The sequence below is a fragment of the Sinohyriopsis cumingii genome, chromosome 12, assembly GCF_028554795.1.
Source record: "Sinohyriopsis cumingii isolate HCF-2022 chromosome 12, ASM2855479v2, whole genome shotgun sequence".
Taxonomy (NCBI): domain Eukaryota; kingdom Metazoa; phylum Mollusca; class Bivalvia; order Unionida; family Unionidae; genus Sinohyriopsis; species Sinohyriopsis cumingii.
In genome coordinates, this window is record NC_142972.1 from 3497786 (window position 1) to 3522409 (window position 24624).

General features: G+C 35.8%; 1 protein-coding gene across 1 annotated transcript in view; it reads left to right on the plus strand.

The window, feature by feature from the left end:
* LOC149785926 (ATP-binding cassette sub-family C member 1-like) overlaps window positions 1–24624 on the plus strand; it is a 196261-nt gene that overhangs the window by 87008 nt on the left and 84629 nt on the right. Inside the window, exons 9-13 of the mRNA XM_089976163.1 lie at window positions 735–912; window positions 5511–5831; window positions 11168–11305; window positions 20031–20177; window positions 23565–23646. Of these exons, the coding sequence (XP_089832289.1) occupies window positions 735–912; window positions 5511–5831; window positions 11168–11305; window positions 20031–20177; window positions 23565–23646 (866 nt within the window). The remainder of the gene's footprint in view (window positions 1–734; window positions 913–5510; window positions 5832–11167; window positions 11306–20030; window positions 20178–23564; window positions 23647–24624) is intronic.

Consider the following 24624-nt stretch of genomic DNA (forward strand, 5'->3'; position numbering starts at 1 on the left):
CTTTCCATAATGTAACCAAACAGCAGACTTTCCATAATGTAACCAAACAGCAGACTTTCCATAATGTAACCAAACAGCAGACTTTCCATAATGTAACCAAACAGCAGACTTTCCATAATGTAACGGGGCCCCGAGTGGCCGAGTGGTCTAAAGCACTCTCCGTTACAGATAACTGCCATCTCACCTGTCTGTGTGGGTTCGAGTCTCGGATTCAAGATTCAGCCAATGTGGGTATGTGAGAAAGCTTTCCAGTAGCTTCTTATGGGTTGGTGGTTCTTTCCGGGGTTTTCCCGGGTTCTTCCTCCACCATTAATTCTGGCCACCATGTATAGCCTATCGTGTGCTGAAAAATGGCGTTAAACCCTACAACAACAACAACCATAATGTAACCAAACAGTAGACTTTCCATAATGTAACCAAACAGAAGACTTTCCATAATGTAACCAAACAGAAGACTTTTCCATAATGTAACCAAACAGAAGACTTTCCATAATGTAACCAAACAGCAGACTTTCCATAATGTAACCAAACAGCAGACTTTCCATAATGTAACCAAACAGCAGACTTTTCATAATGTAACCAAACAGCAGACTTTCCATAATGTAACCAAACAGCAGACTTTCCATAATGTAACCAAACAGAAGACTTTTCATAATGAAAACACACAGTTCCACCACAGTCATTTTATTGCATAAATGAAGACATATAATGTATTGATTCATATGTAATTACAGATTGTTCATTGAGTTTATCGAAGACAGGACCATGATGGTGTGGAAGGGATATGTTTTGGCATGTGCTTTCTTCTGTGTCATTGTCATGCAGTCTTTCTTCTTCCATCAGTTAAATCATCAGTCGACCTCACTGTCTCTGAGGGTCAGGGCAGCTCTAATATCAGCAGTCTTCAAGAAGGTAAAATATTTTTGTATGAAAGAATTTTTCTCCAAAGTTAGTAGGATTAAATGACAGACAAACAAGTGAACAGATATTGGTGTCTGGGCAGATAGAATGTATGATGATAAATTATCCCAAGGGTATCAAATATGTGCATGAATTGAGTCTTGCTTAGCACATGGCACGAATCTTGCATGTAAATACCTGTTTTAAACTATCTTTTATCAAATGATGTGAATCAGTTGAGTTGTTAATGTGTTGAACAATTGCAAAAATATTTCAGGTAATTTTTCAATAAAGAAATAGGGCCATACATGTATATACTCACTTATAAGTCGAGTCCAACTGCAAACTGCACAGACCCACATCTGCCAGCACATTATGAGATGGCAGATCTGGGCCTGTGTAGTTTGTTAGGAGTAATCAGTAGAACAAACATCATCTACCCCCGGTCTGTGGGTGCATTGTGCTATGGAAGATCAGGATCTTTGTTGTTTGCAGTTTGACTTAAAAGCAATAAAATACAATACTTAACAGGCTCTAAGTAGATTTCAGCTCCAGATTTCCCCTTCAGTCAGTATGTATTTTGCAAAGAATGGAATGTTCTGTTTGTACCGGTATTAGAATGTGGTAATGACAAAACAATCATGCTAATTATCCTGTGGCTGGGTTTTTAAAGCTATTGAGTGCTTTTTGATGCTGGTCTAAGTAAAGCTCACCCAAAGAGGAAGTACCTGAGTTGAACTTAATATATATTCATGAGCCTCGTACATCTTAAGATTCTTTTTGTACTGGTAGAAAACATGTTTTGGCATTTTGACATGAAATTGAACCAATAATTGTGTAAACTGCTGTTAATTACTCCTCTAAAAGCATCTTAAAAAACACAGTAACAATTGAGAGAAAAAAATCAAAATATTTACTCAACTGTTTCTGCCAAAATCAGCTTTTGGAATGTCTTCCATTTTTATCTCACCTCTGCTAAAGCTTGGCCAATATTTATTCAAGAATTGAAAGCCATCATGGACCACCTTTGATTCCTTTATTACTTCCAAAATGCCAAAAATGGCTTTCCTGATTACAATTGGAAGGTAATCAGTTAACTTCTTCTTTTGTATACAAGTTATCCTTCTTAATCAGAAACTCAGCAGTGCATCATTGCACTGCTATACCAGTTCCAGTCTCAAACAGTATGGTTCCTGCTAGTTTCTTAAATAGGGGAAATGGTTGTAGTTGTTTTTTTATTGGAAATAGATCCTAATTTCCCCCAAAGTAGTAGATTTCAACTACAAAAGAGTATTTGAGGTAGACTGTGCTTATTTGCTATGTTTGTCCTACCATCAGTAGAATCACATTTATTTATAACTGTACTGAGTACAGTAGAGAGCAATCTGTCTATAGATATAATTGAACTATAAATTACTCAAGTGAATGACTTTTTAATACAAGTGAATAAAAGTTGTAGTAGACAACTCAAAATGAGTACGAATTGAGTTGAACGTGTTATTCCAGAAAGACCTGCCATTAAAAAAATAATGAGACTTTCCGTTTTTGGTCCTAGTTTAACACATATGCATTATTCATATATATATATATATATATATATATATATATATATATATATATATATATATATATATATATATATATATATATATATATATATATATATATATATATATATATATATATTATGCATATATATAACACAATTAGTCCTTAATTATAGAGGTTGTGGAAAGGTAATGATCATCATCTTTCATACTGGGTTTGAAATTCCAATCAGCAGTTTGTTGTTTTATTTCTATGTGAAAAAAACAATTTTGAATGTACTTACACATGTATAATTATTTCCATAGAGAGTGTGATGAAAGTAATATGTGTACAATATAAAGAAGTAAAACTACAAAATCTCACCACTAAATCTCACCACTACTTTTGGGGTTAAAATAATATATGGGATAGGTATGGAATTACAAATAGATATCCATTGCAAAACTTGCCACCTTTTCTGACTTAAGAAAGCAAACACTCCGACATCAATAACACAGATTGTGATTGCAGTACTTAGTCACAGCAACCGTAACATCGATGGCCCAATGTATAAGATCATTCATTCAAGGGCTCAGGTTGGCCATGTGACCTAGAGTGCTCTGCTTTTACCGGTCACTGCCATCTCACCTAAGTCCACGTGGGCTTGAGTCTTAGGCTCAGCCCATGTGTGTACATGAGAAAGCTTGCCAGTACCTTCCCATGGGTATGAGTTATTTCCAGGATTTTTCTGGAATTTTCCTCCACCAGTTATGTTTATATATGTATATCCTATCATGTGGTCAGTAGCCTGAGTAAAGCAGGTCCTGGGGTTCAGATTAAGTATGTGATTTCATCTCAGCGATCTTCATTAACAATATATGGTGTGGTAGTCAACAAGAAAACTTAAAAATGTTCAAGTTTAGACCTTGTTCAATGTATAAGCTGACATCCCTTCTTTTAGACTTTTATTTTTATCTAAATTATTTGTCTTATAGTTTAGTATGTACAATAGGTATTCCAGATGGAGCATTGATGGTATAAACTCCAATTAGAATTATTTTGACTTCATTGACTCCAGTTAGAATTATTTTTACTTCATCGACTCCAAGTGCAAAGCTGAGTTGTCTGCCCAGTATCAAGTACAGGATAACTCAAACTAGTTGGTAATGAAGTTTCATCCATGTTTTTTCAAATGTGTCACAAACATTAGAGTACCGCTTCAGTGTGTATCATGTTATGTCTATACTTGACTTTGGTATTGTGGGTCTAACACTCTTGTTCAGCATGTGGTAGGCTATGCATGGCATCCAGTATATTTTATTGGACAAAGAACCCAGGAAAAACCAAAAGAAGATCAAAAGACCCTCGGGAAGCTACTGACAAGCTTGCTGACATACCCATTTTGCACAATCCAAGACTCCAACCCACATGGGCAGAGGTGATGTCAGTAATCTGTATAGGCAATTGCCTTAGACCGCTCAGCCACCAGGGCCCCTTCTGTAGTGGAGATGGATCCCATCACATATACATATATGAGGGTTGATCAAAAGGTTGTAGTTGAAATACAGTATCTTCAAAATAAAGCATCCCAAGGCCACTAAATGTGCCCATCTGTAATTGAATTCATCCCAGTTTAGAATGTGATGTCATTTTTAAGTTGAAGATATTCACCTACTTTATTATGTCATCTTTTCCTGCATCATTTACTATGTTGACATGAAGAGAGGATGGCAGATGGGTCTTTTATGGAGCAGAGTGGTTGTAAAATTTTATGCAGAACTATACAAATTCTTTACAAATATAAAATGCTGACTTTAGACCAAAAGCAATTGCTAAATCTGGGATCAGATGAAATGTTGTGATTGTAGGGTTATTGGTAAAGATGGTTCAAGAGAAGGTTGGCCAGTCACATTTCTATAAATAGTTGGGTTTTTTAAAGTTTATTTAAAGGAAGACAAATGTGTTACTGTATGTGAGGTAGCAGACAATTTTGATATAACATATGGAAGTACGGAGGAAATTCGGACCAAATGAGTAGGAATGCACAGGATTTGTGCCTTATGGGTGTCCAGATTACTTAATTAAACAAACTTGAGTGTAAAGGAAATCATATCCAAATATGGAGTAGAAGATTATAATTTCTTACATAAAATCATTACATGTGTTGAAACATGGATTCACTACTTTGAGTTAGAAACAAAGCTTTGTATGGAAGCACACAAGTTTGCCATCACCTACAAGGTCACGTTTTTCCGACTCTGCTGGAAAGGTTATGTTCATCATGTTCTGCACAACAAGGAATAATTATGAAACACTTGGTAATGGAGAATACCTTAATAAATGGACAGTCACCGACTCATCCTTTTATTGCATCTTTTTGAAAGATATCCCTGAATCTGTTTAGGGTCTCTCAGTTGATTTAGATGGGAGTTCAGATCACAGGGAATGGACAGATATAGAGATGCCTAAATGTGTCTGAATGACATGACTGACCACAGTATAGATGAAGGTGATAGACTTTAGGATGATTAGAGCCAATATTGGCTGAAATGCTTCATGCTGGTTTAAAATCAACGACAATTCACTGGTTGTCAGTTCACACAGATTATTATAAACAAGGTAATACACAAGTTTTTACAGTGTCATCTACATTTATAGATCTTTCCTCTTTCAATTTTTGACATAAGTTTTAATTTACTTATATAGGTATATAGTACAGTCTTTGATAGTGGTCACCACTCTTCTACAGCCCCTCACATTTCCAGGCAGTTTTGGTTGACTGACTATCTGTCCTCACAGATTTTACCTTCCTTTACTCTTTGTTACACCCTTTACTTTTGCTTATGGGAGGGTGTACCTTATTTCCACCGGGCATGACTATCTTTATATATTAGACTTGTCACATTGATTTTCCAGCAAAAGTGAAAGATTGTATTTAATCATTAGGCACAATTGCCACAAATAGTTCACAATAGCATCATTTGGCAAATGACGTAATGTATGTCAGACTGTTTTCATAACTCACTGAATAATTTTAGTCAAAAGAAGAGAAAATCTGTGAATGTAAATTTATTTGATTTCAGTCATTAACAATCAGCGGGAAGGCCAGGAAAGAATCAACAACTGGGGAGATTGTAAACTTGATGTCCGTTGATGCTGAGCACATCCGGGATGTTTTGCAATATATATGGTCAGTGTGGTCCAGTCCCATGCAGATAGTTGTCTCCCTTGTGTTCCTGTACCAGACCCTTGGGCCATCAATGTTTGCTGGCTTTGGCGTCTTGGTGATACTGATCCCTATAAATGGGTTCATAATGAACAAGGTTCAGAAGCTGCAGGATCAACAGATGACTCAAAAAGACAACAGAATAAAACTTCTAACAGAAATACTCAATGGTATCAAGGTATACTTCTCATCTTTCTGCATGGTAAAAATTCTGTGAAAGAGACACTTCTGGGATGAACAGTGTATACATAGGTTCAATTATTAATCCCCAATAGCATCAATGTACATGTATGTAACTGAAGTCCAACTGCAAACTGCACAGACCCAGATCTGTGCCACATAATGCGCTGGTTGATCTGGGTCTGTGCAGTTTGTTAGGAGTAATCAGTAGAACAAACAACATAGTCCCTGTTCTGCTGGTGCATTATGTGTTAGCAGACCAAGAACTTTGTTGTTTACAGTTGGACTTAAAAGCAAGTATATACTATACCAATATTTGCTGGTGAACTTTTTTGCATTACTTTATTTTCCTGATAATTGTACTCTTTTCTATACATAGAACACAAAAAATAACATTGAAATAACATAGTTTTATCAGGACAATGTCAAAAAAAGAAATTTTATCAAAAGAGCTTAAAGGTCAGAAAATGGAAAATTTGTCAAAGCAATATGTTTATGTCCCAGCAGTAATATTAGAGGTGCAGTTGGTAAAGTCTCCTCTTCCATTTCTGGTTTATGTTCCTCAGAATTCACTACAATCCTATTTTAGCCTTGGATTGAATTGGACCCAACTTCAGTGAGCTGTATCAAATATTTTTGCTTGGATGTCCAGTTGTTGATACCCATAATACTTTTGCTTTCAGGATCTGATATTAGTTTGTCAATGACAGCATCTACTGTAGATGTGACTTTGTGCCTGGATTTAAATCCACCCTGTGATTTTAGACTGGAAATAACCCACTAATTTTTCTCTCCATTTTCCTCAACAGTTGTATTAGGCAAATGCTCATTGACAAGTTAAAAACTGAAAATAAAAAGTCATGATCTGGCATGTCGTTTGAGTCCGTGTCCTGAGCCTGATCATTGGCAGTTACATTTAAACCAATATTTCTCTCAATGTCTCATTAGCTTAAGTCATCACTGAGTTTAAATTTGTATTAATTCCACATTGCCTCGAATTCCACAACGTCATCTGCCCCATAGCATGAATCATCTTGTCTAACCAGCCATGACTTGCTTCAATAATTGAATGTCCTCATTTTCTTACAGATGAAATTGACTACAATGTTCAGTAACATCAAGAAAATTCTGTAGAATTATACAGTCTTTCTGGTTTACTGGGGATTAAAGCAGTTAAATAACCTTGATATATTCTTTCTCATTGCTAACACAGATAAGTGTACCCTTCAAGTCAGTAACCCATTCACTCCAAACTTAGTATTTGCCTGATCCAGGTTGATGGGTCACCTGGTGTATTGTACAGTTGTCTGATGACTTTTTAAAAAAATATCACTATTTTTACCTGGTTATAGGAATGCCTCATGTTGACCAAAATACATAACCAGTTTGTAGAGAAATGGAGTTACAGATTTAAAGTCACTTTGGAGAAATTTCACCATAGAATAAAATTGAAGACAAGATGTTGTTCCCAAAAAACTCAAAGAATGTTTCCATTCCAACATTTTGTCATCATAATTGTCTCAAACATATGTAAAGATTTTGTAGAATACCAGATATGAAGATTTTTCATCATATCAAATATCAAGATTTTGTGTCAAATCAGATATCAAGATTGTGTTTCAAAGCAGTCATCAAGATTGATTTCAAAGTAGATATCAGGATTTTGTGTTAAAGCAGATATAATGATTTTGTGTTAAAGCAGATATCAAGTTTTTGTTTCAAAGTAGACATGGATTTTATATCAAAGCAGATGTCACTATTTTATGTCAATGCAGACATTGGGGTTTTGTGTCAAAGCAGACATCAAGATTTGTGTCAAAGAAGACATCAGGATTTGTGTCGAAGAAGACATAAAGATTTTGTGTCAAGCAAATTTCATAAATTTTGTCATAGCAGATGTAAAGATTTTATGCCATAGTAACTGTAAAGATTTTGTGCCTTTACAAATGTAAAGAATTTGTCAAGGTCATAGGCTTTGAAAGTCATATAACATTGTATCATGGCGTGTTACTCAGGTGAGACTTTTATATTTTTCTTGATTACATTTTAATGAGTACAGGGTAACAGACCTTCAGAACTGATAGTTGAGTAAGGTTGAAGGAACAAACTGGAGTGAACATCACTTTCCATTTTTAAATGTGACTTTAAATGAATAATATTCTGAAATAACTGTATTTAAACAAAATACAGAAAGCTATTTTTTCTTGCCTTGGATGCACATTTTTTTAGCATCTTATATTATAACAAATACATCCAGGACCAAGTAGAAACCGTTATTCAAATGTAACCTATATATCCAACCAGTCAGGTACAGTAATTTGTCTGCATAATTATTTTTAACTGTGAAATATTTAGTATTATCAATAGAAGATGTGTTGCATTAATTTTTTTGGATTGGAAGGGATGGAATTTTTTCTTGAGCTGGGATATATTTTTGTTTCTCATCAAGATAATATTTTTCAAGTAATATAATGGATATGATAGTATTTTTTCTTCTATAAATCAGATACATTATTTTTCAAGTAATATAATGGATATAATAGTTTTTTTTCTTCTATAAATCAGATAAATTATTTTTCAAGCCTGAGGGCCAGAATATTTTTTTAGAAAATTGCAATTCCACCCCATATATTAAATGGTTGATCCCTTACATCATAAAAGCAGCCTGAGTAATACACCACAGTTCATACTTATCCTTTTGATGCATACATGCAAACCATTATGCTTTTGTTGTGATCATAATGCTTTATTCACACCAAATTACATTTCATATTTGCATGTATATGGATTACACTTTTTTGGTATGACAAAAATAAACAAAAATATAGGAATAGAAAGTTGTTTTGTCATTTTCATTGTCATCTCTTTAATTCCATTCATATAAGTTTGAGACTATTTTTAAAAAGATGACTGATGTATAAGAATAAGAGTACTTGAACTTTGATTCATTATGTTGATAAGCTAGTTAGGTAGCAGCCAGTCTGTACTTTTAAAGAAGATGTCACCGTAAATTAAGTGAATCGCTTTGCGGTGTGAGTTGTGGATATTATATGATGGAACATGTTAGGGCAGATGGATCTTTTCAAACATTAAAAACATGTCAGATCAGACAATAGGACAAATCTACACCACTTTACAAACTTTAAAATGAGAATATGTGAGTAATGTAATACAGCACTCTGAGTACATGCTCTTGCTCATTGCAGAATTCCAGTTCACGATCATTCAATAAAAGTTACTCATGTAGACTAGTTAAAGTGAGTGCTGAATATAAATATTTTTTCAGTATATTTTGTGTTTGTATTCTGTTTTTAATCCCATATGGACTTTTCCCTTTATGACAAGAATTTTGACTGGTTGCAGGACCAGTTTAGAAGCAGTAATAAATTCATCATTTTATATAGGTGCTTAATTCTGGCATTTAGTTTATAGATGACACTTTTTACCCTCAGATTATGCTTTTTTGCCACTTATAATAGCAATAACTATGCTGCTTCCTCTCAGGGGGTTGGCATGTATGTTGATAGGATCTCATGTATCACAGCCAAGGTTTTAATGTATGTTGATGGGATCTCATGTATCACAGCCAAGGTTTTAATGTATGTTGATGGGATCTCATGTAGCACAGCCAAGGTTTTAATGTATGTTGATGGGATCTCATGTATCACAGCCAAGGTTTTAATGTATGCTGATGGGATCTCATGTATCACAGCCAAGGTTTTAATGTATGTTGATAGGATCTCATGTATCACAGCCAAGGTTTTAATGTATGTTGATGGGATCTCATGTATCACAGCCAAGGTTTTAATGTATGTTGATGGGATCTCATGTATCACAGCCAAGGTTTTAATGTATGTTGATGGGATCTCATGTATCACAGCCAAGGTTTTAATATATGTTGATGGGATCTCATGTATCACAGCCAAGGTTTTATGTTCAAGACCGAAGCTACTGATCAATATTAAACCCCATTTTCACACCTGTATTCTAACACTCTTGAAATAGGGCCATGAAACTGTGTTACTTCATGTCTGCCAATATTAAAACCCATTTTCACACCTGTATTCTAACACTCTTGAAATAGGGCCATGAAACTTTGTTACTTCATGTCTATCAATATTAAACCCCATTTCCACACCTGTATTCTAACACTCTTGAAATAGGGCCATGAAACTGTGTTACTTTGTTGTTGTTGTTGTAGGGTTTAATGCCATTTTTCAGCACATGATAGGCTATACATGGCGACCCAGTATTAATGGTGGAGGAAGAACCTGGGAAAACCCTGGAAAGAACCACCGATCCACGAGAAGCTACTGGCAAGCTTTCTCACATACCCTCATTAGCCGAATCCGAGACTCAAACCCATGCAGACAGAGGTGAGGAAACTGTGTTACTTCATGTCTGCCAATATTAAACCCCATTTCCACACCTGTATTCTAACACTCTTGAAATAGGGCCATGAAACTTTGTTACTTGATGTCTGCCAATATTAAACCCCATTTCCACACCTGTATTCTAACACTCTTGAAATAGGGCCATGAAACTGTGTTACTTGAGGTCTGCCAATATTAAACCCCATTTCCACACCTGTATTCTAACACTCTTGAAATAGGGCCATGAAACTGTGTTACTTGATGTCTGCCAATATTAAACCCCATTTCCACACCTGTATTCTAACACTCTTGAAATAGGGCCATGAAACTGTGTTACTTGATGTCTGCCAATATTAAACCCCATTTCCACACCTGTATTCTAACACTCTTGAAATAGGGCCATGAAACTGTGTTACTTGATGTCTGCCAATATTAAACCCCATTTCCACACCTGTATTCTAACACTTTTGAAATAGGGCCATGAAACGTTGTTACTTCATGTCTGCCAGTAACTTTACAGATCTGTCTTAAAGGTCATAGTGAGATTTCGTTATTGTGAGGATTTGTGACCTCACCACCTTAGGCAGGATAATAAATTTTAAAGTTCATTTAATTGCTCCATTTGTTTGATGACACACCAAAAGAAAAATTTTTTTTACATGAATTTCTTGATTGATGTGATTTTAACTCTACATTTACACAGCAAAACTGTTAAGAACATGGGGTTATCTTGTGCAAAAAGCATGTAGTTGTAATGGAAAATATTATGATTGTAAACTTTCTGTGAACCTTCATCTTGATGGCAAGAAATATTAAAAATGCAGGTGGCCATGAAATCATCACTTATTATTATATCACATAATAGTAATAACAAGTTAAAATCAACAATTAAATTGTACAAAACTTACTCTCAGAGAACAACTTTTTAAAGATCATACTTTTGCATATCATTCTTTCATAGATCTTGAAGCTGTATGCCTGGGAGCTCTCATTTCGAGACAAATTACAGGCCATCCGAATTGCTGAGCTGAAAATTCTACTGAAGTCAGGCTTCATATGGACTTTCATGGGTTTCTCATGGACAGTGGCTCCATTTTTGGTAAGATTTAGTTCTAATGATACTAATAGGTTACCTATGCACCACAGTGACCGTATGATATATGAACAGAAAAATATAGATTAACAAGAGTAATTAGTCTTATCCTTGTTCATCCATAGTTTTCTGTTCATCTTTCTGTCCATTACACAAGGGCTATATTGTGCACCTGGGTCAGTGTTTAGACAATGTGTTGGGCATGAATAAGTTGACTTACTAATTAAAGACAAAATTAATATAGTCTCATGCAAATAGAGAGACTTATCATAAAACTGTTTTAACATAACATCATTTTAAGAAAATATTTACGCCAAATCTAACCTGATAATCCAATGGTCATATTTTCTAATATTCCTACATGTGTGTGGTTGCATTTCCAGTATAGATTACTGATGGAGGATATATCTATCATCAGGTGATTGCTTTTTTCATCACCTGAACTTTTATTGTATGCACCATGCACACAGAGTGGTAACAGCTCCCAGATTTCCATCATTCCATGAGCATTGTTTCACAGTAATCAAGATAAACATAAATTGCAACATATTTACTTTCTCAAATGAATAGCAGTTGACATTCAGTGTCCTGCAAACCGGACATTTTTTACTGATTAGCCTGGTTAAATGTGCAGTTTCTGTGGTCTGATTCTGAGTAAGACAAAATGTTGTTTTTGAATTAATGTTTTTGTTTTCATGTATGAAAAATAAATAAATTGTAGATAACAGTTGAATTGATAGCTATCAGGTATGCCATTTTTTTTTTTAATGTCTCAGATTATCTTGTGAATAAGAGTAGACTATTTAATTACCTATTTATATTTATATAATTGTGCAAGTTATCTGCAATAATACAATTCAGACACTATATTAGCATTACCACAATGCTATTAACCATTGTTCTTTAAGGACTGATATATTTTTTTAATATCATTTAAAATCTACACGGAATTGTCAGTGTGAACCTTTCTCTTTATGCTTTATTTGTTGGTAAGAAAATTTTAAATGGGTGTTTTTATTGTTTTAAGTTATATCATTATTTCAAATACATCATTTTAACTTTGACCTTGATTGTTTGTTCAGGAGTGTGAAATAAAATTATCCTTCCTTATGAGTCAGTGCTGGATAGGAAAATTCCACCCTCATTATCAGAATTTTGCATCAGACACTCTGCACAAACTCATGATTTACACATATTCTGACCTTCAAGAGGAATATTCCTGACCTATTCAAGTGGATATCAATAATTCTAGTAATTATACATTTTTAAGCTTATGCCATATTATGTGGAGGGTGCAAATAGTATTACACATTTCTAGCTGTCCACCACCTCCATATGTGTGTATGTTATGAATTATCATTGTCACTCAGGAGCTTTGAAGGACAAAAGAACTTTGATGTTTGGCTTTGTATTGAGAAGGTCCAAGTGAAGTTTGATTTTCACCAGATTTTTCCAAGATTTGACTGAGTTACAGTCACTGTTTAACACAAAAAATATGTAAATAATATTGGAAGTGATTAATAATATTAAGCTAAATTTGTTATTGGATTATACAGTGTGACCCTGATATAACATGGTAGTTGGGAGCCATATAACCTGACTGTGTTATAGACCAAACCGTGTTATAGGCAACAGTTAGCTGTAGAAAATGATGCATGTACCCCAAACAGTTTGTGGGGTGAGGGAAGGTAATAAATGCGGGTGGTAAAATAAGTGCTTCATTGGCACAGTAACCATCTTAAATCGATGCATATTAAGTGAGAAATGGAGAAGGCATATATAATACTTTACTTTATTTAAGGAACCTCAGATTGGTAAATATACATGTATACTGTTTATATATACATGTCTGATGTACAGCATAAGTAGAGTATCAAACTTTGTACTCACCCATGAATCTCATCACATTGAATCCACAATACAAGTAATTCCATCGAAAATATGCACACACACAGATTTAAAATAATCAGTAATTTTGTCACAGGTCATATAGGTCTGAATTTAGAGGGAAAACATAGAACAATCATGTAATTCAGTACGTCCCAAGTCGGTAAAAGTTAGTTTGCATTTTAAGCCACTATTGGTAGCATTCGTAACCATAAACTTTTTCCCTGCAAGAAAGAAACATTTTTCCTGCAAAAAGGAAACTTTCACAGCACAGTAAATGTGTTCCAGTCACATTGGAAAATGAAAAAATCCATCAGATTCCATTGCTTTTATTTAAGTTTCGTACTGACTTCCTTTAAAGAAAGGTTCTTTGTTTTTATTGAAGATTGTAGTTGGCTTTCTTTGATGAAGGGTGCATTCATTTTTGAAGTTACTGCTAAAGGACAGCCTTGGAGAACCAAAACAAACACCCATTTTTTATTGTGGCAGCAACATCAAATAATTGTATTTTATCTGGGTACATTTTTGAAAAAGGAATTGGCCATCATTTTGGTTGACTGTAGTCACTGTTCCTCCCTGCCTATTGAATAGACCAACAAGATTTCTTTTTTTTTTTGCAATTGTGGTAGCATAGTGATGCTGCCTTCCATGCATGCCTCAGAAATTTAACAAAGGGTCAGCTGATGATAGAGACTCAGGTGTTCTGGTCTGATGATGGGGATTACTACAGAAAATGTGAGTGTTCTGAAGGATTTAATTCTGAGTGAAAAGAAAAGGAATTTTACTTACCATCCACATACAAATGTCAGTCTGTGTAAATATATTAATTACTTGCAAGCAGCCAAATATCTGATGAAGATAGATTACGAGATAAATGCCTCATTCAGTTGATCTCTGCTACCAGAAATGTAAACAACAAAAAAAAGCAGATATCTCACAACATATAGTACCCATGTTAGATGTCAGCATAAGCAGATTATGATGTAACATTGCACTGTTAAGAGGGTTTGTCAATATTGACAAAGAATTTGTTTATGTAACAACAGATACATTTCAGAGCATTTTATATCAAGTTTGCTGCTTCCTTTCATTGGGCCTCTGAATTTCTTCATTCCAAACCAATGGTTGTATATACAAGTTTAAACAGCCAACAATATCGCCAATAATAAAAAAATCACCAGATGGTATATTTTGCTACCAGTAAGGAAAGAAATCACAGTTTGCAACATTGGCAAAGCCCTACACGATCCCAGAATAAACTTTGTGCATGTTATTTTTCATACTTTTAAGAAGAAAAAACTTTTTTCAGGTATGAGAAAAATACATATAAAATTTCAGGAGCCAGGCCACAATCATGTATTATTCATTCGCGATCTTATCCCCAAAATGATAATAAAATTTTTTCCTTTTTTTTTACTTTTAAGAAAGAATTATTTTTGGTATATGAGAAAAATACCTGTATATAAAATTTTGAGAGCCACACCATGACTGTGTTATATCTGAATTTGGGTTATAATGGAGTGTGCTATAGCGGGGTCACACTGTATATGAATTGAATGCAAGTCAAGTTTGATTTTCAGTTATTATGGCAAAACCTTACAGAGTTATGAACCCTGTTTTACTTATAAATTTGGAATTCCTAACCTAGGTTTCTTCATTTACAGTATTGGCATCTGAGTCAGATTAGCAGTATACCGTATTTACCATATGTTTTCAGACTGCAACAAATAATTACTTTTTTTGTTGTCCGAATACATATTAAATTCTTTTAGGTGTCAAAAACATACAGGTGAAGATAGATTTATTCCCCCCCCCTCCATAATGAAGTTACCGTTAGGTCACATGACGATGTGTTGCCATGAAGTAAAACAAGTATTTTGTCTAACACCACAGAAAGGATAATGAATGAAAAACAGGCATTACTTGCCTATTTTGTCTATTTGATACATGTCCTACCACCAGAAAACACAGCCATACATGTATTAGAGCTTTGATTGTGTGCATATTTTCCAAAAGAATCGTCATATTAGTAATCTTGCAATCCACAGTTTAACCCTCTGCTAATAAATGATCATTAAACACTGCAACAACAAGCCATCACTGAAATTGAGATTCAGAGAATCTCCATCACATCAAATGTGGATGTAGATATAGGTGCTGATACACTGTTTTCCAACTTTTTAACTGATCATAATCTCTCATTTATGGAAATGGATCAGATTTAGTTGAAATATTGTTTCCTGACTCAAAAATTGCACAAATGTTCTCATACAACTAAACAAAATATGTCACAGTGATCCTAGGCTGGGGTCCTTACTGGGATAAAAAGGTCAGAGAGACGTGACACTGAAATATCTGCCATTCTTATTGAAATCCACCTTTTTGAAGTCAAAAGTCACAACCAAAGTTTGCAGATCTCCTGATTTGTCCTAAGCTGACTTCTCAGTTCTGTCAGATGTATGTTTCATATAATTAATTTGAGAAAGTGTTTATGTTGTTATAGGGTAGGGATTATAATAGTTTTCCCAGTTGTGTCTGAAAGGTTGGGCACAAGGAGGTAAAGATAGTCCTATGACACAAAGCTGCCTACTCAGTTCAATTCCCTTAAAACAATATTCCTTTGGGTTTATGAATAGTTACTATGTTATGGATAGTGGCATGTCCACCAGATGTAATGATTGACCCAAATACAAATTATGCAGCCTTTTCATGCCAAGAAAGCATTTGTATATAGTTAGCCCCCAGTGGCCAACTGGTTTAACGTGCTCTCCGTTACGGATCACTGCCATCTCACCTCTGTCTGCGTGGGTTCGAGTTTTGGATTCGGCTAATGTGGGTACATGAGAAAGCTTGCCAGTAGCTTCTCGTGGGTCGGTGGTTCTTTCCGGGGTTTTCCCTGGGTTCTTCCTCCGCCATTAATACTGGCTGCCATGTATAGCCTATCGTGTGCTGAAAAATGGCATTAAACCCTACAACAACAACAACAACAATGTATATGGTTATAGGGTGGTGATTAAAAAACTTTTGTAACACAGGGATTGGGCATCAGAAAGTTAAGACAGACATGGGCATGACCTAAGGACGATGTTTGTTTAACATTGTAAAGAAAGATAGACACAGGCATGAACCAAGCATGATGTTTATTTAATAGTGTAAAGAAAGTTAGCTGTCTTCCTGTGAAATATTCCCAAAGTTAAAGTATGTATTGTAGCAAAGGTACATGTGTATTGAATTATATTCAAGTATATAGCAATAATCGTGTGACCTTTGATTCTCCTATCCTCTACATGCTTGTGGGGATGAATTCATTTTGAAAGAAAAGGTATTTCTGTCCCCTGGACATTAGGAATATCAAGTTTCATCAATTTCCAACATATATATAGAGGCTGTTTTCAGTGCTTACCTATAGCCACAGTGCGACAGGTTACCATCCTAGGTTGTTCAACAGCTGCATAAGGATGTGATTTTACAACTTGGATGCATTTGTGGGAGGGAAATTTGTCCCTTTAGAAGTTGCTCCCTTACATATGGAGTCCATCCTCCATTTGGATTATCTAAAAACTGTTTTATACACCTATGGAACTGAAAATGGTCTCTTCTGGAGTGAAGCGATGTACCTTCTTCCATTTCTTACCTAATCTCTAAAGCACAACCTTTTTCTGCCAAGGGCCAGATTACATTTTCTGAGACAACTTGAGGGATGCAAACACTCATTTCTTTAATATAGTTACTGTTCGTGGGCTAGATTTCTGTGTTGTTTTAATTTGCCCTGAGGACTGGACAGACCATGTTCAGGGGGTTGTGCACCCCTGCTCTAAAGATATTATGATTGTTCTAGTAAAATCAATTTCTTCAATAATACATAAACAATTATAATACAAATAAAGCCAACCCACAGTTGCATCCCACTAGAGACCATACCTTCCACTCAAGTATTAACTGAAGAATTTACAGGATTTGGGACCAATCCAGTTGTCAAGGGAAGATCACTCTTTCTAGTTGCAACCTAGGTGGGCAAGTAACTTTTAGCTTTTTAGCTAATAAGTTTCAGCCTAGGAGGGCTTGATCTGAGAAGTAGTATTAGTTCTCCTAAAATAATATAATTGAATAATTAATATTGAAGACTAATATTTTACTAGAAAAATAATTGCTGTCTTAAAGATGCAGCTTTCTTAGGTCATTTTTTCATGCTATTCATGCATTTAAGACATTATATAGACCGCTTCAGTGGCCTAGTGGTTAGCATGTCTGCCTTGGATGCAGGAGGTCATATATTCTAACCTTTGCTGAGTAATACCATAGACTTAAAAATGGTACTAACAGCTGCCTCGCTAGGCACTCAGCATTATGAGGTTAGTGTTAGCACTGGTTGGCCTGGTATCAGGATAATGTGACTGGGTGAGACATCATGCTCCATGTCTGCAGTATGATGCCCCAGTGCTAGACATTACTGTAAACTGTCACAATGCAGACATCATAGCGATATGACTGAAAAAATTGTTAAAGCTAAGTTTCAAAGCCAATTCAGTTACAGACATAATGTAAAGAAAACTGTATCAAGAAAGTCTCAGGGTGATTCGTACTTTGACATTATTTTGTTTCATCATTTTGCTTATAATGCCAATCCCTTAAAAACCAAAGGAATTTAGTGACCAAAACATAGATTTGAATTGGAGATATTTATGTTTATGACAAAGGAAAGTATCGGTAGCCACTTTGATGCACGTGGTTTGAAAACGGATGTTTACCAGTACATATTTGAACAAAACAACACATAATTATTCAAAAGATTTTATGAAACTTTATTGGAACAATAATGTAATAGTGCTTAACAAAATAATATTACATACAGATCAATACCGTAAGTAACTTATAAGTTATTAAAAAAATCAACGCTATGTCATCTGCAGTCAATATAGGGTTTGCTCAGTTCGGCAGATGGCAAGGCCAAGTGCGTCTTATATTCGTGGGCGTCTTATTTAAAATATTTTATACACAGATTGTCGGAAGAGGAGCTTAGAAGATGAATCCAAGGAAACGAGCTTATAGAGGTAGAAAGGCAAGACGGCCGAACTTGAAAGAAAATCTTGCCAACTGGGCACGTTCGCAACGTGACAGTAACCGTGCGGTTTCAACGATATCGATCAAACTCAAGGCTTACTGCTACAGAAATGAAGATCATGGACTTTCGTGGCAGTGCAAACTGAGTGTAGAAGTTCAGGAAACGGAACAACCTTGCAGTCCGGGCACGTACAACTGTTGGACAGAAGCTTCCAGATGATTGGAAGAATAAATTGGATGTTTTCAACACCTTTGTTCAGAAGGAAATAACTGAACTGAAGTTGGCAGATGATGACATCATCAACATGGATGAGGTTCCAATGTCGTTAGATATTCCAGCTGGCAGATCGGTGACAGAGAAAGGAGTAAAGACAGTAGCGGTTGATACCATGGGACACGAACGAACGAACTTAACTGCTGTGTTGGCCTGCACAGCTGCAGGAGGAAAACTGAGACCCACGGTTATCTTTAAAAGGATAACCATTGCCCAGAGAAACTTTGCCAGCTGGAGTTGTTGTTGTCTGCAATAAAAAGGCTGGATGAATACAGAGGTGATGCAGACCTGGACGGATAAGTGCTTCAGAACAAGAAGAGGCGGATTTTTCAAGAAGCAATCTCTTCTGATTTTCGACGCGATGGCTGCCGATAAGGAGACAACTGTGGAGAAACACATCAACAATGCTGGTGCCCAAATAGCCATTATACCAGGTGGTCTGACTTATAAGCTCCAGCCCTTGGATGTTGCCGTCAATCATTCATTTAAGACTTTTGTTCGTGAGGAATGGAATCGTTGGATGACTAGCGGTAAGCACACCTTCACGCCAGCTGGTCGACAACGTCGTGCAGCGTACGTAGATGTGTGTAATTGGGTTCTCCCGGCATGGGAGAAAGTAACAACAACAACAATCATCAATGGCTTCAGAAAGTGTGGGATAATTCCAGAACTGGTTGCCGATATCAGTTCTTTGGACGATGACTCGACTGCATCCGATACCACTGATGCCAAGGAGGATCGATTAGCAGCAGCTATGGAGTTATTCGGCAACGAGAATGAATTCGATGAAAGTTTCGATGGATTTTTGAAGCAGAAACTGATGATGATGAAAATGAACAAATTGATTTTAAATCAAGACAGACAGTATTTTTAGTAAATGTTTATTATAAAAATTGTTGACTGAGTTTTCGTTTGTGTAAAATAATAATTGGATAAGATGCCCACGAATATAAGACGCATTTAGGGTGCAGGGTAAGTAAAATTGGATATAAGACGCGTCTTATATACGTGAAAATACGGTAGTTATGGAAGCTATGTTGAAAACCATTTATTATGCAACTTCATATTGACGAGACCTGACCGGGATTTTGTTTCTTCTCACCCATGTGATACAGAAATGTAGCTGTTTTGCTAATTTACTTCTCTGATCTCAGGTCACCCTTGCTAAGAACAACTTTTAAAAAGAAGAAATATTTGTTGTTTTGTGCGTGCCTGGTGGAATTGTTTTAAAATCAAACAGTAACATTAATTATATATATATATATATATATATATATATATATATATATATATATATCAACATTTTATATGCAGTGTCATATTGATGGTACCTGACCTGAATTTTATTGTCTGTGTTTTATGTCATCAGTAGAAACTTCCTTTACTCATATGTTAAATCACCATTTTCACTTAACCCTTCTTCTTCAAGTCTAGATTACCCTACTTTCAACAAAAGGCAGGGGACATCTGTTCCAAGAATTTGTTTAATTTTTTTTGTTTGCTTTTCAGGTTGGTCTAGTGACTTTTGCCACCTACATATTTGTGGAAGAGAGCTACAGACTGGATGCAAAAACAGCCTTTGTTGCCATCTCTCTGTTTAACATCCTCAGATTTGCTATCAACATGACTCCCATGGTCATAGCAGAAATTATCAAAGTATGTCATAGAAAGTCTATAGGGACCCTTGTCTGTGGATCAGAATAGAGAATTTTATAAGAAGAAAGATGAGGAGTATTATTCTGTTGCTGATAATTGTATTTATATATATTCTTCTTTACTGACACCTTTAATGTTCCTCTTTACATTTAGTAGATTATTTCACCTTTGTGATCTTATTTGTCTTGTTATATGTATGCATACTGTTTCTTTGTGTCCAGCTTTGTTGGACTTCCCTTTACTGTAATACTTCTTAGTATTTATTTATATTGATTTAGCTTGTACCTTTTATCTATTTTCATGATTTAATCATTTTTTATTGTTATGGTAGCCACATAATGGTGGCAGGGAATCCAAATGTGAGCTCAAGGCGTTAATGGATACGAATGGAACTAGAAACTTTTCTTGAGGTTTTGAAGAGTACCATGAGACTTGTCTTGGGTTTATAAAGGGTACCATGAGACTTGTCTTGGGCTTATGAAGGGTACCATGAGACTTGTCTTGGGTTTATGAAGAGTATTTTGTACTAGCCATACAGTGACTATTCAAGGTAGGTGAAGAAGACTTGTTCTGCAGTGCTTCATCTGTGGCCATATATTCCTGTACACAAATAGTTCAAAGAATGGAGACAAGGTTACATACAGTCATGCATGAATACATCCATCCATCCATCCATCCATCCATCCACCCACCCATCCATCCATCCATCCATCCATTCATTCATTCATTTGTTCATTCATTCCAACCACTCCAGTGGCCTAGTGGTTAGAGCATCTGCCTTGGATGATGGATGTTCGATCCCGGCTGAGTCATGCCAAAGACATCAAAATGTTACCAACAGCTGCCTCGCTAAGCTCAGCATTAATAGGTTAGTGTTAGGACTGGTCAGCATGGTATGATGCATGCATACATATATACATACATGTATACATACATGTACTTACATACATACATACGTATGTACATACATCCGTCCATCCATACATATATGTACATCCATCCATCCAACTGCTCCAGTAGCATAGTGGTTAGAGCATCTGCCTTGGATGCGGGAGGTTTCAATCCCCGGTCGAGTCATACCAGAGACATAAAAATGGTATCTATAGACATATATAAAAAAAAAAATAAAAAAAAAAATAAAAAAAAAAAATGGTACTGGTATCAGGATAATGTGACTAGGTGGGACATCATGCTACATGTCTGCGGCATGATACTCCAGTGCTAGACATCACTATTAACTGCCACACTGCAGACATTGTAGTGATATGACTGAAAAATTGTTTAAGCTACATTTAAAAAAATCCAAATCCATCCATCCATCCAATCCATCCATACATACATGTCACTTTGCTTACATACATTTTGGATTGCTTTAGATAAGTTTTTCAGGCACACTCACTTGCAGATTCATATAGTTTAATGTGTGTATTTGATCTGAAGAAATTTAAAATGCCATGCCCAACATGGTTTATATTGACCTACATTTCATACTTTAGTGATTTCCTTTACCTTGACCTTTTTTCCATTGTGTCATACAGCTCCAGTTGTTCTGGGTAGGACTGTCAGATTTTAAAATACAGAGTGAAAACATTGTGGTCTTGTAATGGGAAGCCATTGCTTTTCCAGTTTTAGTATTTAGCATATTTAGTTTTAATTGATTTGAGCTTTTTATTAGTCTACAGGTTCAGGCACATCCTAACTTGGTTAGGGCTATTCAAACTGACCCACAAAATGCTAGAATCAGGCACATCCTAACTTGGTTAGGGCTATTCAAACTGCCCCACAAAATGCTAGAATCAGGCACATCCTAACTTGGTTAGGGCTATCCAAACTGCCCCACAAAATGCTAGAATCAGGCACATCCTAACTTGGTTAGGGCTATTCAAACTGCCCCACCGGGGCCCCGAGTGGCCGAGTGGTCTACAGCGCTCATCGTTACGGATCACTGCCATCTCACCTCTGTCTGCCTGAGTTCGAGTCTCAGGCTCAGCTAACGTGGGTACGTGAGAAAGCCTGCCAGTAGCTTCTCGTGGGTCGGTGGTTCTTCCCGGGGTTTTCCAGGGTTCTTCCTCCACCAATTATACTGGCCGCCATGTATAGCCTATCTTGTGCTGAAAAATGGCGTTAAACCATACAACAACAACAACAATCAAACTGCCCCACAAAATGCTAGAATCAGGCACATCCTAACTTGGTTAGGGCTATTCAAACTGCCCCACAAAATGCTAGAATCAGGCACATCCTAACTTGGTTAGGGCTATTCAAACTGCCCCACAAAATGCTAGAATCAGGCACATCCTAAACTTGGTTAGGGCTATTCAAACTGCCTTTCAAAATGCTAGAATCAGGCACATCCTAAACTTGGTTAGGGCTATTCAAACTGCCCCACAAAATGCTAGAATCAGGGGTTTTTTGAGACAAGGAAATTCAAGTCATGGTATTACAAGACTTAGAGTAATGATTTGCTTTGATCTACCAGTTAGATAAAAACACTACAGTGCCTCAGCTTGAATTACTTGCCAACATAATTGGTATTTTCAACACATATATACTCACTTATAATTCGAGCCCAACTGCAAACAGCATAAACCCTTACCTGCCATTGCATAATAAACAATGGTCAGGGTCTGTGTTGTTTGTGCTACTGATTACTTCTAACAACCTGTACAGACCCAGATCTGCTAGCACTTTTGGGTCTGTGCTGTTTGCAGTTGGACTCAGCTTATAGGTCTTAGGTTTATGTATTTGTTTTGATTGTACCTTATTTATTATTCATCTGACATTGTTACTTTAGATCATCATTTGTGCACTTGATGACATAAAATTGATATAATGTATGCCCTTGAAGACATAAAATTGATATTATGTGTGCCCTTGATATAAAATTGACATAATATCTGCCCTTGAGGACACAAAATTGCCATCTTGTGTCCCTTTGATATAAAATTGATATAATGTCTGCCCTTGAAGACACAACATTGATATCATGTGTGCCATTGATGATATAAAACTGAGAAAATGTCTGCCTTTGAGTTATAAAATTGACATGTCTGCCCTTGAAGACACAAAATTGACATCATGTGTCCCCTTGATGACCAAACTTTCTTAAATTTTAATATTGCCTTGCGTGTTACTTAAAGTATGTCAGTCAAATTTATAGCCCATACTAAACTTGCTGGTATGTGTTTCTTACAACAAGACTGAGACAACAGACCCAAGACAAGAGCTGGATGATTACAGTTCTACAAAATTTCTGTCACATTGTGAGAAAAATAGATCACACTGTTCTTCTTGTAATGAATAAGTTATGCAGGCTATCGTTTTGTGCTTTTTACAATATTTAATTTTAATTAACTGTTGAAAAATGTATTCTTTCCTCACATTCAGGCTGTAGTGTCTGTGAGGAGGTTGGAGAAGTTTTTGAATAATGAAGACTTGGATGATACTTGTGTATCTCGTGACACGCATGGTAAGAATTTTGTAAAATGTTTCAGTACTAAGTTATGATAGCCTGTTACTGTGTCATGCCTGTTACTGTATCATGCCTATTACTGTATCATGCCTGTTACTGTATCATACCTGTTACTGTGTCATGCCTGTTACTGTGTCATGCCTGTTACTGTGTCATGCCTGTTACTGTATCATGCCTATTACTTTATCATGCCTGTTACTGTATCATGCCTGTTACTGTGTCATGCCTGTTACTGTGTCATGCCTGTTACTGTGTCATTACTGTGTCATGCCTGTTACTGTGTCATGCCTGTTACTGTAGCATGCCTATTACTGTATCATGCCTGTTACTGTGTCATGCCTGTTACTGTAGGATTTGAACATTTACTGCCATTATGACATTTTCCATTGTTCAAGTGAGTGAGATTTTGGATAATGTTGGGAGGCTTTTTTGGGGGGTATGTTTCTAAGCAGTAATGCCATAATAATATAAAGTAACATAAAGGGAAACTGACATATATTTTTTGTTAATCAGTATGCGATTGACAGGAATCTGTATGAAAAAAATGAGTTATTTAAACATTAATAAATGATCTATTTTTACCACCTGTCTTGCATTTAATTTTTACATCGAAGCTATCACAGGTAAATATTGTTGATAGTCCTCAAAAGCAATGTCATAGGAATATTTCAAAGGAAGAAATGGAGTCTTTACATAATATAATTAGTGATGAGAGTATTATGATTAAAAAGACTGATAAGTCGGACATTATTATTTTGAATCAGGAAGACTACTGAAAAGCAGTTGAGGAAAAGTACTGCAAGAAAGTTAATGAAGGCAATTCATTAGAAATTAATAAAAAAAATTAACGTACATTGATGAAATCTATAAGAGTATTATAGTGCCATATACGCAGAATTTGTACTTTCCCCCTCAAAATACATGCACCTCAATTCACATTACAGTTCTACTTGTTTATTTTGACATCCTCTCGCC